Genomic DNA, 25933 nt, shown 5'->3' with positions numbered 1-25933 from the left:
GCTTTGAGGTTCTCTATACCCTCCCCGAAGTCTACCTAATAAGCGAATCTACCCATATTCAGAGAAGGATTAGAGGTGCTAAGACAATAAGGGAGAAACTAAGGAGGCCAAGGAGGAATAGACATGGAGAAAAGAAAAGTAGATGGAAAAATAAATGGAATGGTTTATAAAGACTTTTGTAAAGAGGAAAGGTCTCCTTGGACAGGCTCTTGAAATTTGTGAGGGCACGAGTAGATTTTATAAGTTTGCAGGTTCAGTGTATGAGCGCTAAAGTGAGAAGAATGATTGATTTGGGCAGTATTTATATCAAAAAGATAGTTACAAGTGGGAAAACTCCCGCCTGGGTACTAGCAAAATCTTCAATCGTTGGATCTGCATCGCACCATAGAACGTGAGGGATAGGGAGCCGTAAAAATTTAATAAAGGCACGTCTCAAATGCCGAAGCATCAGGAGCGTGTCTTGGACAGTTAAAAAGGCATCTTCACAATCAGAGGTGATATACGATGAGCACGGAGTAACTATAGTGATATCGAAATCCTCCTTTCTTCCCGAGGAGCCAGAAAGATGAATCTCAAGGGGCTATTGTAGGGGTGATTGGCCCAGGAGTACACATCTATGTATGTATTGGGCTGGGGGCCCAATCCGAGGACATTAAGTAGTCCGAGGATGGATAAACACCTTCCTAAAAATCCGTGTTGCTGAGTAAAGAGGTGAAATCTGATGATGATCATCCAAGAAGACAGTCCGAGGAGGAATACTTCCTCAGCTGAGCAAAGCTAAGGTCAAAAGGTGCGTTCTAACACAAAGAGCAACGTTTCGAAAGATTCCATTAGTGAGGATAAGTATCCAGAAGGAATATGATAGAGGGAGGACATGAAATATCTCAAGAGAAAGATGCTACCATTGCATTAAATGCTTTGCAGCTAACTCTCTGGCTACAGTAATGAGGAAGTGATACATGAACAATAGTTTTCAGCCTAACAACTACTCTCTAGAAACTTCAGGAGGGTGTTGATGTGACAAGGATTAACACCAACACTATAATCTACACACAGAAGGTAGATATGAAGGCAAATGAATAGTATAAATTAGGAAGAAGGCAATGAGAGGGGGGATCAAGAAATTGAGAGAAAAATACTGTAGCAATCAAGAGTGGAACTTGTAATCAAACTTGAGAATTAATACATAAGAATTGATCTCCTCAGACTTCGCTGATGACGATTTTCTTTAGATTAAATCAGTCTATCTTCATTTTCTTGTCATCTGTATCCACTTTACTTGTTGTCTGATTCGTTAAAGCCCAGTTTTCTAACCTACTCTCTATAAATTCATTGTATTGGATTCTTTGGGCCTAAGTTTAGACATGCTTTAGGCTTGGGATCCAAATTGTGTCCTTACAATTATTATTACTATTTTTTTTCTTGAATCTAATATCACCCAAATGTGGTTTACTTTGCCAATTTGTTCATAACTCATCCTTAGGTGATTTGTAAACTAACTTGTGTTACGTGTTGGATGATTTTTTTTTTTTTTTTTTTTTTTTTTTTAACAGTCGCTATCCCTAATCCTTGGACAGCCAGCTTCTATAATCCACCATATACCCGTAAGTTTACTTGCCAATTTTTTCATAACTCATTTTTAGGCTATTTGTAAACTAACTTCCATTAGTGTTTGAACATTGGAATGGAATATAAGATCGCCGGAATTGATTGGTTACTCGTATTACTTGTGAGTTTTCACAAAATATTCATGAGGTCTACAAAATGCAAAAATAACCTTGAGATATTAATAGTAAAATCTCCAAAAAAAATCAATATATCCATAAGATCTCCAAAATGACCGAAATATCTCTTCAAGCCTTTGAAATGACCAAAATGATATGATGAAAAAAAAAAAAAGGCAAAGATCCCCAAAAAATAACTAAAATATCCTTAAAATTTATTAAATAATTCAATAACTACAAGATATCGAAAACGACTAGTTATGATTATAGAAGTTAGCATCCAGGTAAAGATGCTCAAGAAGTGCTTAAGCTAATGTCGGAATCTAACCATTGTAGGGTTTTTAGCAAACCTTGCTATAGTGGCAGTTTTAGGAAACGCAGGGGAAAAACGGTGAATTGGCATTTCCAACTCGACTGGACATTTTGCAACTTAAAATGACCAAGAAAGAAGTGACTTCATCAATACCCATCAGAAATCATGGTAAGAATAAAAATGATAGTGACATATTTTAACTTTAAATTACACATTCACCTTGAAAGTTCAAAAACGTGTATAAACACCCTTGAACGTTTAGACCCCCAATATACAAATTACCAATACAAGCTTTAAATCAAACAATTAATGTGCGGAACATGAACAAAAGCTTAATACAGAATTGGTAAACAATCTAAGCCAATTAAAAACACATCCACAGCAGAAAATAAAAGGCAAAGATAAAGGGAAGAGAGATGCAAACACAAGGACAACACACGATGTGTTATCGAAGAGGAAACCGAAGCCCTCGGCGTAAAACCTCTCCGCCGCCCTCCAAGCGGTCAATAATCCACTAGAAAATGTAGTTGGGATACATGAATAGCAATAGACCCTCCAAGCCTAATCTACCCGATGTACCTAAGCCCTCCAAGCTTCTTGCTCCAACGAGGTTGCGCCGAACCTTTTTCTTTTCTAGCTTACCGGATTCCGCTACTAGACCGTAGCATCCGCCATCCTTGACATCCTCCAATGCTTCCCAAAGCTCCAAAAACACTCAACACTCTAAATTGGTGTAGGTAGTGTTTGGATAGAAATCTCCTCTCAATAGGTATGACAATGAGAGAGGGAATGAGAAGAGACTACAAAGGTTTCTCTCTAAGAATGAGTAGCTCTCTCTAATTGGGTGGGTGTTTTTAAAGAAACCTCTCTTAGGGTTTTTCTTTCTGAATAGCCACACATATCTTGTGGGAATGAGGGGTATTTATACTGGTGTGAGAATGGAATACGAAGAGTCAGTTTTTCCAAAAACAGGGCTGGCTGGCGACTTGACCTCGCGACTTGACTGAGTCGCGAGTTCAAGTCGCGAGCTAACTTAATGGCCAGTCTGGATTTTTGTCGTGTAGTGCTCCAGGTGGCGTGACTGTTCAGCTCCCCTGCATGCTCTGCACGTGAGCAACTTTTGGCGGCTTGCAAGCCGCGAGCCACCCGCAAGTCCTAGCCGCGAGTCTCTGCTTCACTGCACTGTCTTGAGCATTTCTTCACACTCTCTCACACACTACCCTTACATGATTCCCACCTAAATACAAGGTTTCTAAGTGCTATATTACAAGCAAATTTGTCATGGAATAAAGCCAACACATGGTTGATTAAATTCAACCTTACACACCTTGACTATTCATTTTTTGACCAATAAGACCAATTGTGCTGTAAATTTACCCATCTTTCTTGTTAATGTTATCTTGTGGGCATTCTTAAATAAAATCACTCAATTGGTCTCAAGCTTCACCACTGACTCTATTCTCCATTCCTCCCTTCTCATCTCTCTCCAGGCTCTCCTCCTCTTATCCTCTCCTATCCAAACTTCTGAACATTTAGTGAGAGAGAGATCCACTCATGTGCCTACAACCATCCATGAAATTATACACCAGCTTTCTTCTCACATAAAGGTAGACCTCACATGTGGGTCTTGCACATGAAAACCACATTTATGTTAGAGGAAGATGTTGTCACTTCAGCCATACGAAATACCGCCCATCACACAACTCATGAAACCAACCAATTATCTCAGCTTGCTTCTTGTTACACTTTTAAGTATTGATAGAAAGTATATTAAAAATAATGTGAGAGAGAGAGAGAGAGAGAGAGAGAGAGAGAGAGAGAGAGAGAGAGAGAGAAGAAGAAGAAGAAGAAGAAGAAGAAGAAGAAGCAGACTTCTTTATTTATTGTCAAGCTTCATTTCGTCAAATAATTGCCTCAAACTGCAAATTCATGACTAAGGCAAAGCAAAATAACACAATTTATTTACATAAGAGATCTAAAAACCAGAATTACAGAGTATCTGAAATGTAAGGAAAAACTAAATAAATCACATATAGAAACCACAGAAGTACTAGCTAATCTTATACTTCCCCAGACTTTCTAGTGCATATGAGTAATGCTGACTCGTCACTTTGTTTTATCTACAAGGTCAGCGAGTTATTAGACTTCTTTCTGCCCAGTCATTCTCTAGTAAATGTAAGCCAACCACACTACGGGTCACATTGGTGGCTTTATCAGCAGGTTACACTGACAACTCAAAACGCTGTACAGAGGTTATTAACCTTCATGTTAGATGAATATTGTTGTTGGATTGGACTGTTGGGGCTGCAAAGCGTACTTCTCTTTGGTTCAGATATCCTCACATGTGAAATTGCCACCGCAAGAGCATCAACCAATCCACAGTCCTGCTCTTCTGACCTCCCACTTAGTCTATCAGATGATAAATTTAGGCTAGAGTAATCACAGAGAAAGCTACTGGCCATTAGCTTATTCATCTCTGACTCCACCCCAGGTATGGTAGTCAGTTTTCGAGAAGACAGTTTTACACGGTTTCTAGTTTTTGTCTTCAATGTTAAAGTCTGCGGTGTTTGTTCTGTATACAACGAGATCCATGGATGTCCTGGAGAAGAGCACAACTTTATCATAAACACATAAAGGACCAGAAATATATTACATTTTTTCTAGATGAAATATAATAATGAGAATATAAATAGAAACTGTGTCAAAAGATCATGAAATGTTTACTCCATTAGCCTTTTTAATTGGCAAGATATGAAACTTAACCCCTAACCAAACCCATGCCAGCTCTTTATTGCTTCAGCGAAATCCCAAAAGAGAGCATACCTCCTTTCAAACTAAAGAAAATGTTATAGGTTCACAACATTAATATAGACGCTTTAATAAGAAAACAGAAATCCCCAAGCCAAGGGATGGTAAGACTGGCTAGTGGCTTCCTCAAAAAGCCTCATACAGAAGGCAAGTAAGATTATTTAACTTCCTGATACGACAACTGAAAATTGATATTTTTTTTTCTAGTACATTTTAGTACGTCAAAGTTTCCCAAAAAAAAAAAAAAACACTACAAGCAAATACTAATTCAGAGAATATTTGTAGCTTACTTAGTATTTCGTCAGCAGTTAGCCTTGCTGAAACATCCCTGGTAAGCATATGGGCAATCAGATTCCGGGCAGGTTGAGAGACTGATTCCCATACTCCACTCTTAAAGTCAAGTTTCACCTTTTTTATAGCCTCAAATATTGCCTCCACAGAATCACCCTGAAATGGAAGCACTCCAACCAAAAGAGCATGGAGGAGGACACCAGCACTCCAGATATCAACCTTTTCTGAATACTGACCAACCAAAACTTCAGGGGCAACATAAGCAGGACTTCCAACCACACCTGCCAGGCTCTGACCTGCATTTTAGGCAAATCTACTAGTAGTTGAATGCAATTTACAATAAAACTAGATGATGAATAAAGATAGGCGGAATGATAAGTAGCTATATTCAGTGTTCAACAAATTAAATGGCAGAAAAACACCACGATCATAGAGAACAACATAATAATGATGAGAGAACATACAAAAGGAAAAAAAATTGGAAAGTTAAAAGAAACAAGGTGCATAGCCTATGAAGATGTAGATGTTATAAACCAGTGCTCATCCAATTGTTGGAGACACTTCTTACCAGAATAAATAAACAGGCAGTAACAGGAAAACGTGATAAACAGAATAAAATCTATTAACCATGTTTCACTATTATGAAGCAAACCACTCATTGTGTCACCGAAAAAAACTAGTGAATTAGCGGATCGCCACAACCAATGTATAGTTTCAATTCAGACTAACAAAAATGTGATAATCTTAATTTTTTTTTCGTCTTAAATCTCATCCTTGTGTGTTAATATTAAAGAAAATGAGAATAAAAACATGCTTTAAGGAATATAATATCTTCTAAATACATTTATCATATAATGAATAGCATAAATCCTGTTTGATATTAGAAGTATGCACATGACATCTTAACCAAGCATTCCACATAAGCTATATAAGCCTTTCCAACAATAATATGTCTCAAAGTACATGGCTTCTGCATGCCCGTTCTGTTCTGCATTCCATAGCATCCACAGTTACACACCCAAGGTATATTAACTTCTACCAAAATGATCTAGGCACCAGTCCAAACTGGCCTGTTGAACCGCATATATCCAAATCAAACCCCTTCATTAGGATGGAGAAAAATCTAGGCTTGTGATCAAATGGCAAATTGGACAACAAAACCTAAAATCTCCCTCATCCGTTATAAAGGAATGCCAGGTTTCAACTTTCTGATGTGGGTGAGATGCCATCCAACTACAAAGGCTTGTGAGCCCTAGATTAAACTAGCTAACATATTGATGACCAGGAAACTCTCAATGACTCAAGTACTCAACCTAAAAAGACTTCCAACAATTTTTTATCTTGATAATTGATTATTATTCTTTAATGAACCATTTAAATCAACATTGTGAAAATTAAATATATGATTTATGTTTATCAGGCAGGCGCAAGACTCCAAATGAAGCAAAGCAAAACAAAGCAAAGACCATGTTTCTAAAACAATGTCAGACAGAAAATAGCAAATGGAAATTTTAAATACAAAAACATGTTAGGTGTATATAGTGATCAAATGTCAAAAATGATTATAGGGAGTAAAACATGAGCGCTTGACAAAATAAAATGACAAGAATGATGCTGAGTGACAACTGCACATTAACTATTCTCAAGAACAATGAGATTTCTCTTAAAGCTACAGCATGTATGTCCGCTTCTTCAATCAATGGTAAAAATAAGCTAAATGATGCCGAATTGCATTGAAAATCAGAATTGTTGATAGAATCAGTTTTACCATTAGACGCCCTCATGGCTAAGCCAAAGTCTGCAAGCTTCATCTGCCCTGAACTTGTAAGAAGGATGTTTTCAGGCTTTATGTCACGGTGGACAACACCCATATCATGGCAATACTTGATAACCAAAATGAGTTCCTTGAGTACATTAGCAGCTCGATGCTCTGAATACTGCCCTTCCCTAGCCATATGGTCAAGCAGCCGTCCACCCGAACAGAATTCCATCACAAGATAAAATGATTCCATATCTTCATACACTGCCTTTATCGTTACAACACCAGGATAACCAGAGAGATGCTGCATTATCTCCACCTCTTGATATACAAGTTCTCCCCCCTTGCGCAATATCTTGCATGCAAACTCTTCTCCACTCACTCTACTCCGACACAACATTACTGACCCAAACCTCCCTTGCCCAATTGTCACAACCAAATCATAATCTTGCTCAATCTTCTTCTTCCTACCCATTTGAGTTGCAGCATCGATACACCCAATTTTTCTCTTAAGACCTCTCCCAGATGAGTTCGGACAGGTGCTCCCACAAGGTGGGGCAGTTACAATTCCTTTAAATACACTCTTACAGGAACCAACTGCTTTAACTTCATCTTCCTTACACTTCTTTTTGTGCCTTGAGCTATTTTCCAATGACGAATGAGACCAAATGGTTGATAATGATTTCAGAGAATTGTGACTTAACACTAAAATATCCAGTCCCTTCCTTTTCTTGCCATGTGCCTCCATGATGCAATTCAAGGTAGAAAATAATACAATATTGTGATTTCCATTATCAACAGAAAAATATATCTCACTTACTGCATCATAAACAAAACCCCCCTTGAACCAAATCATTGATTGCTTTCTTATCGACTTCTGCAATTCCAGGAAATGTATAGCAATCAAAACATAATAAATTAATCCCTATTAGCAAAGGGAGGCAAAGGAATGGGAAATTGTCAAGGATGACTTCTTTGAGACCATATGAAAACACTATAAATTCCAAATTGACATTATATAAATAGTACACAGACACAAATAAGAACAAAGTTTGAACCTTTGAACACCAGGAACCGCTTGTTCTTCTTCTTCCGCCCCATCTGAACAGATGATTCACAAATTCGATCTGCTTTTATTTAAAAAGGCAATTTGAAGACATGAAAACCTTTAAGGCAGTAAAACATTAAATAAAATGCCTCATTTAGTTGCTAAAAGATTAGAGATTTAGATTATTAAAACCCTACTTTACATGTACTAGTATTTCACTTATTAGGACCTAAAAAGGGAAAATCTGAACTCTATACACCGCTGAATTTTTTTTTTTTTTTTTTTTTTTTTTTCTAGGATGAACTGATCAGCTGTGTATTAGAAAACCATATTTGATGTTGTTAAGGACAATTCCTCAATCTTCAAAAAAACAAAACCATCTAAAAACATAAAATTTCCACTATTTTTCTTGGATCCAAAAACAGAGTTTAAAATCAAACAAAATCACTCACAAATGAGAAGCAGAAGTAGCTATGTGTCAGTTAAAATATGAATAGCCTTTTAGCCTTCTTAAGGTCAGTTTATCAACTATATAAATATAAATATATATATATATATATATATATATAGAATCCCAAGTCTTGTTTTCTTATTTTCCTTCCTTTTCTGAGTAAACAGAGTCAAGAAAAAAAAAAGGGACATCTAAAAAACTAAGGTTAGAATCTATAAAAGGAAAGTGAAAGATACAAACTGGGAAACCCTGAAAATGAAATAAATGAAAGCTTGAGTTGGGTACGCTTATTTACCTTCCACAGAGAAGAAGAAGAAAATGGAATTTTGATGGAGCTCCTGTGACTGTGATTGGAGGCTATAGAATTGTATTGGAAAGGGAAAGCTTCATACTTGTGTGAGTACTGTGTGTGTTTAAGAAAGAGCAAAGTTTCACGTAAAAACGACAACCGTTGGTATAAATAACTTGGTTGTTATCGCGCGTCCCCATTAACTACCCATGTGATGTGACTCCTAAAACACTAGTGTCTTTACCCACAAAGTAGGGGAGCCAACATTCCACTTATTAAGATTAAGACAAAATTCTCTAACCTTTTTTTTTTTTTTGCCCTTTTTGTGGACCGAAGTAGAGGTTTTTTTTTTTTTTTTTTTTTTTTTTTTTTTTGTGGGGATGAGGGAGGAAAGTCCTAGATTGAAATTTAAGATACTAGTAATTTCATAGCTATACATGAGTTTATTAATATCAGGAACACAAAATGATAGAAAAAGAAAAGCTATAACATCTTTTATTATTAAAATTTTCATATTACGAAGTTATATTAGAGTTTTCAAAAGAAAATTTTCAAATAAAATAAGGCATGCAAATATTCAAACTCTCATCCTCAAACCCACAAGGAAAAGAGTTTTGAGGGAGTCAAACTACTAAGTCATCTCCATAAGTGTTATGATAAAGTTTAATGAGTTGGAGGATTGAGAATTGAACATACCTAAGGGGGCAAGGTAGGACACAACTACATAGAAACGAGTGGAGGAATCAAAGATGTCATCACAATAGGACAAGCAATTAAAAGAATTGAAGAGAAAAATTGATGTGATGTTCAAAGTTATGGCACAGAAAAATCTCATACAGTCCAACTAGAAAAGGAGGATTTTCATTCAACTATTTAATCCATTATTCAATAAATTATTCCAATTTACACAATTGGGCATAATATTCCAAACTCAACAAAACTGTCTCAAAATACCAAAATAAGGCAAATTAACAAATTCAAATAGTATGAAAAATGAATAATACTTTCTTAACATATTCATCGGCATACATAATGACAAAGATATGATATCCATAACTTCTTTTTTAGTAAAATATAAAAAGTAATCATAACTTAAGATGTGTGCTTTGATTATTATAAAGTGAGCTACTTTCTATGGTTTTCTTTAATGTTTTATAATACATAACAAAGTGTTCGTTTGGAAATAATTTATTTAGTTTTTTGCTAAAAATTTCTTACTGAAAATGTGTTAAAATCTACTTATATTTTGAAAATGTGAGAAAAAAGTTTTTTTTTTTTTTTTTAAGTGAACTTTTAAGTAGTTGTACATAAAAACTAAAAGCAAAAAAACTGACTTATAATTTAATGTCAAATGGACACTAAAACTAACCCACCTAACATGTCTAATCTGCCAAGTCGTAACAGCCCAAATTTTCAATTAACTCGCCCATTTTTTGAAGTTAGTGGATTGGTGGTAGTTTGGAATTTTTTCCAACCCACCAATGATAGAATGACAAATTGGTTGAAAATTTCACATAACCCGCCTAGCCCAACTCATGCTCAGTCCAAGGATTTTGTATAACCCACCTAGCCCAACCCACACACAATCTAAGGATTTTGTATGGAAAGTCCATCGTATGGTTTGGAATCCCACGTGTCAATTCCAAGAATGGGAGAAGCAATTCGACGACAATAAGTTCTAGGCATTTGGTTCATAGCTTGAAGTTAAGAATCATATCTACTGATCAGCCACAAGGAAACAAGCAAGGAGACCAACATGACATTGTTGAAGATGAACTAAGACTTGACTGGGGAACTTCAAAGTATTATAGCCGGAGGAACTACCAAATGTGCTAATGAGCATATAGGACCACTGCCCTAAGTCCAACAAGGGGAAATCCCTTTTCTTCTGGCATTTGGGAGTTTAGCAATGACACCATTAGAGATCGTACTCACCAGCCACCGAACAGTTAGCTTTGATCCTGAGTTGGGCACGAAACAAGTATGTCGAAGCTTTAGAGTTAATTGAAAAAAAAAAAAAAAAAAAACCAGCTAGAACTATGACATACCAACACACAAGATGTCTCATTAATACACCTCATGGGTCGAGCAGGACAGATTTTATGTTAAGGACTGTGGTTTGTGCTCCAAGAAGTATGCCAAGCAACCAAGTACCCAATGGAAGGAAAACTTCAAAGTAACAAAATGCCAACAACCAGAAGAACAAAATAGAACACAAGTTCTAGGTTCAAAGAAAAAAAAAGTGTGGGGGCACACACCCGAAACTAATGCACACCAGGAAGCCTAAATGGAAAGAAGCTAATCAGTTTCAGATAGAAGCAGGTAAAAAGCATAGAAAATTTTCATACTGCACTTTACATTAAACAGAACCTCTATAATTCACCTTAATTTTATTCATTGATCAAATAAAGACCAAATTTCTCTGGCAAAAACATGAATATATGAATACATTTATCAAGAATTAAAGTACATGCAGTGACTTCCACAATCTCAAACATCATTTTTCATAAATTTCACCATCTAAACCAGAGCGCACTATGAAAATGGCTAATAGTAGTATTTAATATAATAAGAATTATAATGTAAATGAGGTATGAAACCTTCTCTTACAGGTCTCCAATCGTGACAAGAATCTAGAAAGGTTACACATTTATTTGATAAATATTTTTAAACTCAAATGAGCTTGCAATTCTTAATCATCATAGAATTGTTTCAGAATGTGCAGCATAACAAGCCTAATTGTCAAGCATTAACCATTCTAGATTCGGTACATCAAGGACTTTATCAAAGTTTATTTTTGAACCCCATCCTCAGCCCTGAGTTCAAACTGGCTTCAAAATTGCAAAACTACAAGATTTGCACCAATTTTTAACACTAGCAGTAATGATTACATTAGCCAGCCAAGAAAACATCTTAGATCCAAGAAAGATTAGGAAGATTAAAAAAAAACACAAATCTGATACTTAAGAAGCCCTCATGTTTACATTTTAATGGTATGGACACAGCGAAGAGCAGCAATACCAGAATGCTGAACATATGGATGCAGCAAACTTACAAGTATTATTTCCTTTCTGTGATGTCCGAATGGCTTATCAAAAGAGACGGCCAAACGCAATAAATTGCTCCCTTAAGTATTGTTTGCAGAGAAAACCAAACTCTAGCTCCTATTTCGATCCACTAGTTGGGTCAGAGTTTTTCTGAAACAGCAGCAGATGAAAATTGTGGGCTATTTCAGTCAAACCGACATTTGCAAATGCATACAAAAGCCTACTACAAGAAGAAACATCAAAATCTGTAGTAGTTGATTGCTTCCACTGATCAATAACTTCTCCTACTTCTTTCAAATGCCCAAGAATCAGATATGAAGAAAGAATGCAAATATAGTTTCTGCTGGTCATTTTCTGTTTGGTCATTCTCAAGGATTTCCATATCTGATCAATTTTATCTTTGTTTCCTAAACCAGCATACAAAATAATAAGGAAATCATATGTTATCCATTCCCTTTGTGTAATACCTTTCTCAGCTTCAACTAGAGTGTTAGACTCTGTATTCACAAGATGACCTGTAGTAATATATATATTGGTAAGGTTAATGTATCTCATCCAATCTTCATTAGAACCTGGATCTCGGCTCATTTCCTCCATAATCCTTCTAACTTCATCGATGTTTAGAGTTGCAGCATATGAACTTATCCATAGATTGTAAGTGAAGATATCTGGCGCAACCTTCTGTCGTTTAAGTTCTTCAACAACCAATGAAACCTTCTCGACATGCCCAACTGACATGTATAATGTCATCATCTCATTGTATGTAAGGGCATTGAAGGAAAGGTTTGATTTCTTTATCCTTTCATAAAGTTCCTCGGCCTTCTCAGTCAATTTTGCCCCAGCATAAGAGTGGAGGAGAGCAGTGTATGTTTCACTAGTTTTTGCAGAAGGAGGTAGGCCTTCAAAGTAGCGTTCTGCACTATCAAGGCCAAAAACTTTTGTCATCAAGTCAATGCGGACTGCATAATCAGAGCCTGATAATTCATATTCTTCATGGCTAACCATCCATTCTGATATCTGCAAGCTAAAATCAGTTATACAACAGGATTTACCATTACATCAACAATTATCTGTTTTTTGATAGGTACCATTACATCAACAATTATGTATTCAGCAGGTACCTCTAAGGGAGCTAAAACATTTGCTTAACAGATGTTCTGGAACTCTTCCAAGAAAATTCTATCATTTGATTGCCCGCTAATCACGTTACATATATTGGATAAGAAAGGAATTAAATTATGCAAGATAATCAAGTGCTCCATCATAATCTATTATGATATTAAAATATCACATAACTCTAGCATAAACGTCTAGGTTATCAAGTAATCAAGATAATTTCACTCATGGTTTATCTGAACTACAAACAAGGGAAAACACGATGACACTAAGGGGAAAAGAAAAGAATCTTCACAAATTTCATCAACATATATTCTTTAATGTGCCCAAGATATCCCATAAGATAAGCAATTAGATTGTTGGTCTTGTTCATGCCTCCAACTGTCACATAAGAAACCCCTAGAGCATGCCCATTAACATTTTGTTGATCACTTCAACTGCAGATGGAGCATTAGGTTTTCAGTGAGGAGAGAAACTTTGCCATTTGGTTTGGGATAAATCAACAAGAGAGAGAGGGAACCAAAAGATTTTTTTTTTTTTTGATAAGTTGGAACCAAAAGAAAATAAATAAAAGAATAAGTTTTGAAGCTTCTGTAAACAATGTGACCTGTTTAGAGAATATAAAGGATTAGGAAACCCACAACCCAAATCTTGAACTCTCATTTCAGGATAAGCTTCTTAGCTATGCTGCAGTTCAAACTGTGACTTTTTGCATTTTTCTATAATAAATCTCTACCCATCTCCACACTATTTTTTATGGCCTCATTTGGTAGTGTTTCGAGAGGGCAAAAAGAGCTTTCCAAGGCCAAAAATATTTTTTCATGCAAAAGGAAGTTGTTGGAAAATTTTGAATTGAGCTTTTAGCACCTTCAAAAAGCTGAAATCAGCATTTTGGGAATAGAACAGATTTAAAAGGTATTTGGGAAGGGTCGATTTCAGTTCCTCAAAAAAAAAAAAAAAAAACAAAAAAATACTATGAATTGACAAGTATGTTTTCCATTTGTTGAAGCATACCCGTTTGTTTTCTAAACTTTTTGGGTCTCTTCAAAGTTTTTATCATTAGAATTTTTTCATTTAGCTTTGTAAATCTCTGCAACATAGCTAGTTATCTTTGTCAATGAATTTTCAAGTTACCAATGTCAATGCATGTGGAAGAATGTTTGAGATATGGCTTGATAATAATAGTAGTGTATTGGCTCTTCATATTTCCTTCGTCAAAAGCGAGCCTCTTTGAATGTTTTCAAACCTTTACTCATGCATATGTTCTGAATTAAGAAGATGAATTACATAGAAACACTAACACTACAAATAAAAAAACACAAACAAGGCAACTTAAATATCAATATTATGCCATGCTTTACTTGCACATTAAATCTCAATTATATTGATTTTATATATTAATTGATAATCACATCCATTCATTGGACAATTAGAAGGCACCAATTATCATGAGGAATAATTTAAGGCACCAATGAATGTTTAAGATTTTGATTTAAACACATCCAACTAAACTATATATATCTACCTAGAAACCAAATGAAGCAAAATTTGTACAGAGCAATGGCAAAAACCCAAAAAAATAAACACAAAAACAAGTACCCACAAAAGAAATCTCAATATAACACTAAATACAAATGCCTTTCAAAAATCACCAGAATTCCAATAAATCATACTAGCAAACCTTTAATTTCCTTTTAATTTCACAATCACTTATAAAATCCATTAAAAGTTTCCATCATTACTTTCTCGGAAACCAAACAGCTCAAAGAAAATCATTTCAGAGAGAGATAAAAAAAAAAAAAAAAAGCGAACCTCGAGAGCGTGTTTGTAACGATGGGACTTCCTGAGGTCCTTGGAGATGTGGCGGAGGTCGGAGATGGAAATCTGATTCCCTTCGCTGAGCCATCTATGGATAACATTGGTGACGCTCCGCTTGGCTAGTCTGAGCCTGAAGATTCTACTCCTCAGGTCGTCGTCGTCGTCGTCGTCGTTTACTTGAGAACTCGTCAATGAATCACCTTTCAGAGTAATCGAGCAGAGAAACCTAGAGAGGTAGCTGGTTCTGTTGAAGAGCGAGAGTGACTGAGAATTTTCGGGGACGATGTTGAATCCGCCATTTCTGCGATATTCTAGGGTTTATGAGAATTACAGTATTTATACAAAAAAGAGAAATAACAGTAGTAGTAGAATATGCTTTACCGAATGAGAGGCAGGAAAATGGAGCGAGAGCGAGACGCCATTGCTGGCTGAGCTGTTTGGTTACAACTGCATTTTTGCAGCTGAGTGAGTGAGTGAGTGATTGATGGCAGATACCCGGTTGGGCGGGTTTTGGATCGGTTAAAAGGCCAGTACCCGTTTTTTTTTTTTTTTTTTTTTTAATTAAGGTAAAATATTAACCTGATCATTACAATTTTTTATTTTCATTCTTCAATTTTTTTATCCTCTAAATTTTGTGATGATGTTTTTCAATAGTTTTGAGACAAAAATAAAAATAAAATAATTTTTTTTGTAAACTTTAAGAACAAAAAGTGAAACATTTTCAATAGTTTAAACATGTAAAACAAACTTTTTGGACAAAAAACGAACATTTTTTTTTAAAGTTTAAGAATGAATAACAAACTTTAGGTAAAATAATATTTTATCTGAAAAAATTATTATGCATTTCTTCATATTTATCATCTATGTAAATGCCTAAAACATGTGTAGTTTTCTATTTTATTTTATTTATAAAAAAATACATGCAATTATGAAAAGTTATTCAAGGATAAAAAGTTGTGAAAATGAAAGAATTTAAATGTGACCTAGAAGTTTGAAATTTATTATTTTCTTTATTTAAACTTATTGTAATTAATTTGCAATAGTATTTTAGACTAGACACTAAAAGTAATAACAAAAAAAATAGATACTAAAAATAGCACATGCACATATTTATGAGAGGAAGAGTGAGAAGCCGTACATTCGATGATTGTAAGAATAAAAATAAGGAGAAATTACACTTTTGCATTCTAAATTATACTCATTTTACAATTTTGTTAACTATTAAAATACATGATCAACCCCTCAAATTGAAAACTTTGTAACACTTAATCCCTTGTCGCTTGTTTTGCTATTAAGTTTGATGGAAAATGCAAGCACATGCACCACAAGTGAACTGGACTCTACACTTAAAGTTAAAAGACAAAAATAACCCTCTATCATCACTGTTTGTCTTAGAAAAAAAAAACACAGAATAACAGGAAAAAAAATCACATATACATTAAAAAAAAAAAAAAAAACAAGTAAAAGGTGTTTAAAATCACTCAAAATTACATTGTTAATCACTATCTAAAGGAAAAAGAAACCAAATTTAAAGGAAAGAAATCAACAACTTCTTAGAATTACATCAACCAAACATCCTGTCTACAAGACTAGCAAAACAAAATTTAAAACAAAAGGAAACCAATAAATTCTCTAACAAAGTCTAGTTTTTTTTCCCTTGCCATTGTAACAACCTTTGAAATACCCAAAAATCCCTCTAGATTCACTGCAAACCCTAGAAACCTAGATTCGAAAGCCATTCCTTGAAGTCACAAATGGATCAATTTCTTAAATTCCTTTAATAGTGATGATGACTAGTGAAAAGAGTCATTGTGGAAGTCATCCTTGAATAATTAGTAAGATCCACAGTTATTGAGGGGATGAAGCATTGCTCTTGAATAATTACTCATAAAATAGATAGTTATGTATAGACAAAATTAGACAATAATTATAAACTAATTTAAATTCTAATTATTATTTGACATTAAAGTATTATATATATATATATATATATATATTTTTTAATTTTTTTAATATAGGTGCAACCTCCCCCTTTTCCCTCAAAATTCCTTCAAATTCGAGAATTAAAAATGATGGTCTATAAACCAAAAACAAGAAAATAAAAATAAAAGATTGGGGTCTGACTCTAGAGCTAGCTAGCTAAATATGGTGGGACGCGGCTAGATGTTGTGATGTTGACGGTCGAGATTGCATTATATATAAAACCAACTAAACTGATCATACAAAGTCCATATAAAACCAACATTTCCTGCTCCCACAATCCAACCTAATTACCTTCCTCACTTCCAAAGAGATTGAACTCCAAACTCCCCCAAGAAACTCCATCCAAGTGAGAAAGAAACAGAGAAAAAAAAATGTTCTAGACCGATAGGCCAAAAATGTATTGACCCCTTGTGATGAATTAATTGATTAATTAGCCAAGTGTATTAATTAATCAAATTAACATGCAAAGCGCGTGATAGTACAAACAAATCACCAATTATTTAAAGTATGCAACGAAAAATAAATTGATACGATGATTTGTTTACGAATTGGGAAAACCTATATGGCAAAAACCCCACCGGGTGATTTTAAGATCACCACTCCCAAGAATTCACTATTATCACAACAAGCGGTTATAAGTAAAAGAATCTCAATACCTTCTACCAACCTACAGTTGAACCATTATCCCAATACCCAATTGGACTTATTCTGTAGTAACAATCTCTCATTTCAATACACAGCTCCCAGTATGTGACTAACCAATTGCGCGGATCCCAGTATGCGACTTTAATCATCAACTAGAGAAAGTTGTTGGCTGCAAAGTTTTTTAGTTCATCACATGATGAAGATCAAGAAACTCCTTGGTCACAAAACCCTATGATGTATAAACATAATAACTTCTCCACAAGAAAGATGAACTATGGCAAATTCTGTCTCTAGTCACAATTTGCTTGAACAAAACTTTGCTCAACACTTGTGCAACTTGTGTCACCTTTGACAGCTCTTAAAATAATCTTAATATATGTCTAGGGTTGTGAAAAAAGAAAGTCCAAACATATAATCACGGATTGGATGAAAAACAGACTCGATCAAAAATTTGAGTTTCATAAATCTCGACAGATACCCTATATACCCTATCTGTCGAGCAGCTGTCAAGCCACGGGATTCAGATAGCTCTAAGTCTCGATAGATGCTAGGCACTTTCTGACTTGGTTATTGCATAGACTTGCATAGTTTTAACACTTGAACTTGAAACCTTGTGATGGTTTTTAGACCCCTTAAACAATTTATTAAACCTAGGTAATTAGCCAAGTTGTTACTTAGTCCAATTAAACAAGTCTAGGTTATCACAATATAAAAGATCAAATCATGCAAAGCAGCGGAAAATAAATAACACAAGATATGATCACCCAGGAAACCAAACCGGTAAAAACCTGGGGATGATTTGACCTAGCTATCCTCAAGGTAAACTCGAATCCACTATCTTGAAAGAATCGAAGTTCATACAATAAGACTTACAAGCCCCCACGCTCGACTTCTTATTGCTACCAACCAGTAGAACTTACTGACACGACCACGTGCAAGCTCCGAATCCACAGACTCCTTCTTTCTTGGATTCACCACCAGCTACAAGCACACCCGCTTGTGTTTTCTTTAAACTTTAATGGCAGCAACTGAATTGATCATCAAGGCGTAGATAAATCTTCTCCTTGAAAACCCTAAGTTTGTGTAAAGGAAAGCTCCTCTAGATCTCACAAGAGATTTACACAAACTGCAAATATGAGCAACACTAAAACGCAGTTAGGGTTTGCCTTTTATACTTAGGACAAATAAGAAACCCTAAAAACGTTTTAAAACACTTAGGGCTGAGTTGGACGAATCTGCAGAAAAACATTCTGCCCGAGCTTCGATCGATCGAGCTTGTCTTTCGATCGATCGAGCTAAGCCGAAAGGCACAATCCTTTCCTGCTTTAACTCGATTCCAACTTTACATAGACTCACAACTTTGAGTTAGACTTAAACACTTCTAAACACATTGTTTTGATCATGATTTGCCAACAATACAAATTAGAGTTCTAAATACATAAAATCCTAAACTTTAGAACCTAACAAACTCCCCCTTTGGCAATCCGTGACAAAACACAACTAGAAGCTCAAAGTTTACAAAATAAAAAGCCATTTACAAAATAATGCTCATAAAACAAATTCAATCCTAACTACTATCCATCAATTGCAAGTGTAGACAGCAGCTCAATTGAATCAACCTGTATATTTCCTGAAACACTAAACAAAATGCATAACCGCATGTATGGAAACAATACAAGTAAACAAAATAACTTCTTGATTTCAAACAACACACAATTAAAGACATATATCAATGAATAACTCATAAATATAAATCAATAAGCAGTTCGAAACAAGAAACATATAAAGTACCAACAAAACATAAAACTCCCCCTAACATGAATATTCCATCAAAAACAAGGTAAGAGCTAAAAAATGTTAAGTACAAAATAAAGCACCTAGATACAATCTAAACTCCACAAGCTCCAACCAAAAACAAATAAACTCCCCATGAAAGCAAAAACTCTACAAAGTACTCCCCCTTTTTGTGACGGAATGCCAAAGGGCAAACAAGATATCCATCATCAAAAGGGAGGTGGTCTAAACTGCGCCAACTCCGCATGCAAGGCACGGACCTCATCGAGTACGTCCACCAAAATCTGTCCTTAAGCCACCTAAACGGTCAAGACAGGATCCAACGTGTGACGAATGTTTGAATCATCCGAAGCAGTCGGTGGAGGAACATCAGCATCAACAGCAGCACCTGATGTCTTAGTAGCAACTGTACCTATAAAAGATGGAGGAGGGGGAACACCACTAGATGACGCACCTTTAGGACGAGAAGGAGCAACTCTCAACTGAGCAGCCCTCTGACGAAGAAAGGTGGCACCTATGGGAGCAATCACATGAATAGGCTCACCAGATGGAAAACCATCTAGACCTAAAAAGAGCAAAATCCTATGAATGAAAATAGGATGAATCAGCACATGCCCTACGGCAGAACTCCTATGAACCTCGTAAAAAGAACGAAGGAACAAGTGAAGAAAACTTATAGATGCTCCAGAAACAAAGGCATACAAAAACACACATCGTTCTAAAGGGATGGTGTGGAAGTGAGAGATAGGCCACAAGGAATGACACGCTATCCTAAAGAAGAGATAGGCCGTCTCGGTAAGCTCAGCAGACGTAATCCGAGGATCAGAACCCCACTAGATAGATGACCCAGTGATGTAAGACATGACAACATCTAATGAGGGTGACTCATCATAGGGATAGTCAGCATCCCGAACAACCGGCACCCCAAAAGCCTCAGCCACTACCCGAGGGGTAATGGTGAACTCTACACCTCGTATCCAACTCCTAACAAGGGTGTTGGAATCATAGATGTGGCAAGAGAGGTTCGAGAAGAACTCTCTAATCAGGGCGGTCGGGGGTGGATGATCTATCTCTAACAGAAGCAACCAACCTCTAGACTCAAAATTGGCCCTAATGGCCGGATCAAGCTCATCCAACACAACAGCTCGCTCAGCCCATATCTTACGCTTACGGTTCAAAGTCTCATAGGCCTCACGACACTTCTCATTCCTAAACTCCTCAACCCTAGAGGGAGACACAGAGGAAGTGGAAGGGGTCCTATTGGCTCTAGTTTTCCTAGGCATGGTGCTAAGATAAGGACCAAAACACAGAGCAAAAGAACAAAAACACAAAACCAAAACCAAGGGCAGACTGCAAGTTAGCACAAAAACAGAATATAGAATAAAAATCTATATGATGCATGAACAAGTTAAATGACATGATGCATGTTCTAATGCAGTGAATTAAGTCCAAAAGGTTCAAATTTACAAAATTGGCTTGAACATTAAGGTTTTAACACAAAAACCCCAAAATTTGGAAAACCACTTGATCAATTTGAAAAAATATTGACAAATTGATCATCACACATGATAGAATAACAAAAATAATGACCAAATACATCAATTTGATAAGCCAATTCCATCAATTTAACCCAATTAGACAAAATCCCCAATTCGGATCAAATTCAAAACCCTAGAATTTCCAATTTTTCAAAAATCACAAAATTGATCAAATTAAACTATAAGGTACATCATTATAGCATCATAGAACAAAAACTCATTGATCAATTTCACCAAAATAGGTTCGAATCATCAAAAACCCCAATATTTTGAAAGTACCAAAAATAGCCACAAGAATGCATGAAAAATGCATGAAATCATGAAATAAAATTGAAAAGGAAGGGCAAAAGGGACTTACCGGCCTTCAAGGACAAAAACCCTGCAAAAATCTTGAAGGAAAACGACAAAAAATTTGATGGTAGAGCCTATAGCCAACACAGAGAGAGAGAAAAGTTGAAAACTATTTGAAAAAGTGACTTTGAAAAAGTCCAATCTGTCTTTTTAAAAAAACTGATTCACAAGTTTCGATCGATCGAAAATCAGCCTCAATCGATCGAAACAGACGGAGACTCTCTCTATCAAATTTAAAAATTTTCGATTGATCGAAAAACAAAATGGATCGATCGAAATAGGCAGAGGCTCACCATATTTTTGAGGAAAATCACAATTTTTGAAAAACAATTTGATTTAACTCAAAGCATTGAAATTTAAGAACAAAAATGCATGAGTATGGGATGATATGATTTTCAAAACAAGAATTTTAAGCCCAAAGTCCCAAAAACAAAATTTCTTGCATTCTCCACAAATTTTCAAGCAACAATTAATTTTGCACAAAATTCAAAGTATTTGCAAAACTTGGTTGGTCAGACCATAAACACACACAATAACATGTACAATATTTAGCAAAGAGTAACTCGTGTAGTGTGTGCAACTAGCAAAAACTTGAGATACATGTGAGGTGATATGTGAATAGCAATCAATCACAAAGTCTACAAAATTCATCACAAAGAATTTAAAAGAGACTATCACCTGAAGAGTTACATCATATAACTCCCACATCTCCTAGATCATAAGCTTGCAATCATGTAAGTTTCTTGTATTTATGTCTCATAATATACATTCCAATTTTAAGTTATGTGAGTTTGGCATCAAGCCTAATAGTACACACCAATTTTGATTTTAAGAATTAAACAATTTAACCTGAGGTTTCACCTTATGTTCTTTTTGTGCATGTGCTACACTTTCTCAAGCATAAAATCTTATGATATGCACTAAGGTGTTCATGATTGGCTAGTGAACAGTGGTGAGATGGTTATTTATGCATTTCTCTAAAAGTTCAAATCTAACATTTAAAAACATGTGACTTCAAGATTAAGACATAGTAATCAAAAGCCATAAACATCTTTCCCACACAACATGCACTACAAAGTTTCAACTAGTAAAGTGCAATAAATAAGCTCATCAAAGCTAAATAAGGTACAAAAGACATGTTATGTGAAAATAAATTGACCAACCTTGTTCTTAAAAACCAAGAAGAATAGTGCAAAACAAAATGTGCTTCCTTTTTTTTTAATTAAAAAAAAAAAACACCTAGAATGAAATGCATGAATGCTATTGTAAGAACCAAGTACAGGAACTCTGGGCCTTAGGTCCCTTGGGCTCACAATTTATTTGTAGTGGGTTTAAGGATTTCCTACAACGGGTCGTTCTCGGCAGAGAGACTCAAAGCAGTATTCAGTTGAAAGGCTCTCTCCTTGACTATTTTCTCTCCCATTTTTCTGAACCCCCTCTTCTCCCAACTTTCTTCTATTTATAGTCAAGGTTAGTGGGGAGATCATGATTACAATCACCGTTAGTGCTACTAAGGGTCCAGTATTATCTGGTTAAAGTGGCCGTTTAGGTGGAAGGGCGGTGCAGCATTTATGATCTTGGGACTTGTTTCCACTTGCGCCGATTATGTTCGGCACCTCGCGTCCCCGTTCATATCGTGTCCTTCCCGGTCATGACTCAAGCGCTCTTCCGGGAAGGAGTAACCGGAAAAACTCCGGGAACATTGTGCTCAAAACCTGTTTTTACCTTAAGGCAGTTTCAAGAAGGGTCCGGGCCCAAGGACAGTACGGGCTTTGGAAGCTCGGCACCGGGCCTGCATCCAGGGCCGGTATGGACTTGGGCCCGGGGCCCAGACGGATCTGGGCCCAAGGGAAGTATGGACTTTGGGAGCTCGGTGCCGTACAATAGCCCCCCCTTGATTCATACTCGGTTGCCGAGGAGAATCAAGGTGCTGTTTAGGGCCTTTTGATCCCAGGAGTCTTCTAGCCTTGGGCTTCTGGCTGTCACTTCTAATTAACATTCATCTCAAAAGACGCGCCGTTTCGCGGCGCCAGGCTCAGTCATCATTATTGCCTGACGGTTCGCAAACCGAAGCGGCGCGCACGTCAGTTACGCTTGGCATTCGTTGGGTCGCTCGTAGGCTGTGCCCATTTATTGCTTGATAAAGCGTTTCCTCTCCCCCCGTTTCTTTTGGCTCTATAAATAGTCCTTCTCCACACATCATTCCATTTTTCCTTCGCCTCTGATCTTTAGCGTTTACTCTCTGCCGACCATAGTTCTGTGTGCTTGCTCGCTCAGCGCTCTTTTCCTCCTTAGAACCCACAGTAAGTCTTCCTTCCCCTTCCTTTTCCTTCAGCTTTGCTTTTTTGAGTTTATTCTTATAGTTTTAGGCTTTATAGATGGGTTATTCTTACCTCCTAGATACCCCGGCTGCGTTGGCCACCTTTAGGAGTAAATTTAGCATTCCCAGTGACGTGGACGTGGCCTACTGTCACGAGAGTGATATGGAATTCCACCGAGGGCAGGGTACAGCCTTCTTTCCTTTGATGTCCATCTTAGAAGGTGGGGTTAGGTTCCCGGTAGATCCCCTCCTGATAAACACACTCATCTACTATGGGTTGTGCCCCGACCAGCTTCCCCCCAATTTTTACCGGGTAGTTAGTTGTGTTAGCCAATTGAACCGAACCTTTAACTTACAATTAGACCAACATGATATTAACCAAATGTACAGCCTCTGTGGGAGCAAGTCCACAAATTATTATTTAAAGACGAGGGATGCTCGGGTACGGCTGATATCTTGCCTACCCGATTCGAACAGGAACTCCGCCGGGGAGTTCGTCAGGGTGCGCGGCAATTGGTTTGCCGGGGAGATCCCTTGCCCTCTCACACGCCGTGAAGTGGGTTCGTACCCTCCCCTTCTTATAGTTGTTTGAGTAGAAAAAAATTTGTTTGTTAAAGGCTAACGCGTCATCTGTTCTTTCGCAGACGGCAAAGTTTTTGCTCAGGATCTCAGAGCAGTCCACGTCAGGGACCTAAACTTCGTCCTTCGTTCCGAGATCTTTGTGCATTGGGACGGGCAACTCCGGGCCTCCCACCTGATCCTCGGCGTGGAACCGGTCTACTCTACCTGGCAGCCTTTCAAGCAGGCGTTGATAGTAGACAGCCCCCTGCTATCGTACATAGACGTCCGGTACGTGAACTTCTTGCCGCCGAAGCTTACAACCGGGGAAGCGAGGGAATTTGGTCGGCGGTTCACTACCGCGGATGAACTAGCCCCCCTACGAGACGACTCCGCGGAACAGGTATCCCGGCGCCTTAGAGAGAGAGCTCACGAAGCCTTACAACAAGGGGACCAAGCCCAAGAGCAGCCCCATCCCGAGGATCGACCTGCCGAGAACCATCAGCAAGTGACAGACGCGGCTAACCTGCTAGCTGAAGCGATCCAGCCCGGAGTAAGAATGGTGGCAAGGAGAGCAATGACCCTAGACAGGTTCGTGCCTGGTGCCCGGCCGACCAACCAGCCCCCGCCTACTCAGGGTCGGGGTCCAGTTTCTCAACCTCCTCCCCCTTCGCAGTCCGGACGTGCCCGGAAGAAACAGAAAGTTACCGAGCAACATTCCACGGGTCCGGGGGACGCCGTAGTTCAGACTCCTCCCCGTCCAACCGGCGGGATCGTTATCCGCGAGCCGCCAACCGAGGCTGGCACGAGGGGCGCGTCTTCCTCCCAAGTGGCTCCAGCTTGGGAGCCTAAGTTCCTTTTGAACGGCAAGCCATTGCCCTCAACCGCCTCCATCCGGATGTGGGATAAGGGCGAGGGCGGACGTATCGCCCATACTTTGGCTGGAGCTCTTCAACTCCCCGAGGACGTGCATGCTTTCGAGGATGGGTCCGAGGAGTCTGTGGGGCGCCGGTTAGAGTGGCACGCCATTGCGGTAATTCTTTTATCTCTTCTCTTTCGTATATATATATATAGATTTCCCCGGATTTCCTTGTTAACCCCCGTGCTTGCTAGGCCGCTCAACTGGCTCATATCGTGGCTGCCCGGGCTCGGGAGCTTGATGAGGAGAATGAGCGTGAGAAGGAGGCGCGGGAGGCAGCAATGAAAACTGCTAAGGAAAAGGCGAAGATTGCTGATTCTGCCGAGAAGAAGGCTGCAGCCGCGGAGAAGTTCCGAGCATCGGCTGAAAAAAGGTGTGCCGAACTCCTGGCCCAGCAAAATGAGACAGAACTTAAGCTGGCCGAAGCCCTCAGCCTCAACACTTCTCATGCTGATGAGATAGCCGATCTCAGGGCCGGCTTGGCGGCCGCGGAGCAGAAGTGGTACGATGTAGGTTTCGCAGATGCCGAGAACTCTGCAGAGCCGGTGGTTACTGGGCTCGGCGTATGGGTTTTGAGGCCGGATGGTTTGCTGCTCTTCAGGCACTGGGAATTCCTGAGGATTCACCGCTGAGGGACCCCAGCCAAGTCCCATTCCCGAACCCTGAACCTGCCGGCCAAGATGCCCCGGCCGCTCTTGACGAGGAGGAGACGGCTAGTATGAGGGAGTTGGTTGAACAAATCGACTCCCATGCTGAGCCCGAGGAACTGGAGGCGACGAGCATACCTACCGTGCAGGAACTTCTTGACGAGGCCCAGCCTCTCACCCTGACCGTCCAGCAGGAAGTGCACCCGCCGACTCAACCCCTTAGTTGACTTTATTTCCTTTTTATTTCATTTTTTATTTGCCTATGTCACCGGGATGTGGTGACCGAACCGTTGCACTATTTTATTGGTTTTATTTTGCCCATGTCACCGGGATGTGGTGATTGAACAATTTGTTTTTACTTGTTTAATTGGTAGTCCGTTCCCTTTTCCTGTTTCAATTTGTTGAGTGAAATTACTTCCGTTTGCGCTTTGCTTGAATTATACCCGTGCTATGGCCGTTTGACAGAATGTTACCCCGGAGAGCCTGTAGTTTTGAGAGCGCTATTTGGACTTAA

At 37.9% G+C, this 25933-nt stretch overlaps 2 protein-coding genes across 4 annotated transcripts; both read right to left on the bottom strand.

Annotated features, from left to right (window-relative positions):
* Nucleotides 1-3894: 3894 nt before the first annotated feature.
* Nucleotides 3895-8875, bottom strand: LOC126705712 (serine/threonine-protein kinase PEPKR2-like). 3 transcript variants are annotated; one of them, XM_050404871.1, is made up of 5 exons: nucleotides 8690-8875; nucleotides 7954-8025; nucleotides 6905-7772; nucleotides 5136-5432; nucleotides 3895-4636 (listed from the first exon to the last, which is right to left on the bottom strand). In XM_050404871.1, the coding sequence occupies exons 3-5, from the start codon at nucleotides 7749-7751 to the stop codon at nucleotides 4272-4274; spliced, it is 1509 nt and encodes a 502-aa protein (XP_050260828.1). In that variant the 5' UTR covers nucleotides 7752-7772; nucleotides 7954-8025; nucleotides 8690-8875; the 3' UTR covers nucleotides 3895-4271. The 3 variants fall into 3 exon arrangements, with proteins under 3 accessions (XP_050260828.1, XP_050260827.1, XP_050260829.1); XM_050404870.1 differs by having other exon boundaries at nucleotides 7954-8022; XM_050404872.1 differs by having other exon boundaries at nucleotides 7954-7996.
* Nucleotides 8876-11317: 2442 nt separating this feature from the next.
* On the bottom strand, nucleotides 11318-15168 carry LOC126706023 (pentatricopeptide repeat-containing protein At5g09450, mitochondrial). The gene is made up of 3 exons (XM_050405286.1): nucleotides 15046-15168; nucleotides 14659-14965; nucleotides 11318-12747 (listed from the first exon to the last, which is right to left on the bottom strand). The coding sequence occupies exons 1-3, from the start codon at nucleotides 15084-15086 to the stop codon at nucleotides 11848-11850; spliced, it is 1248 nt and encodes a 415-aa protein (XP_050261243.1). The 5' UTR covers nucleotides 15087-15168; the 3' UTR covers nucleotides 11318-11847.
* Nucleotides 15169-25933: the final 10765 nt, after the last annotated feature.

Source organism: Quercus robur, chromosome 11, assembly GCF_932294415.1.
Source record: "Quercus robur chromosome 11, dhQueRobu3.1, whole genome shotgun sequence".
Taxonomy (NCBI): Eukaryota; Viridiplantae; Streptophyta; class Magnoliopsida; order Fagales; family Fagaceae; genus Quercus; species Quercus robur.
Note: the sequence above shows the minus strand (reverse complement) of the source record. Positions and strands in the feature narration are given on the sequence as shown.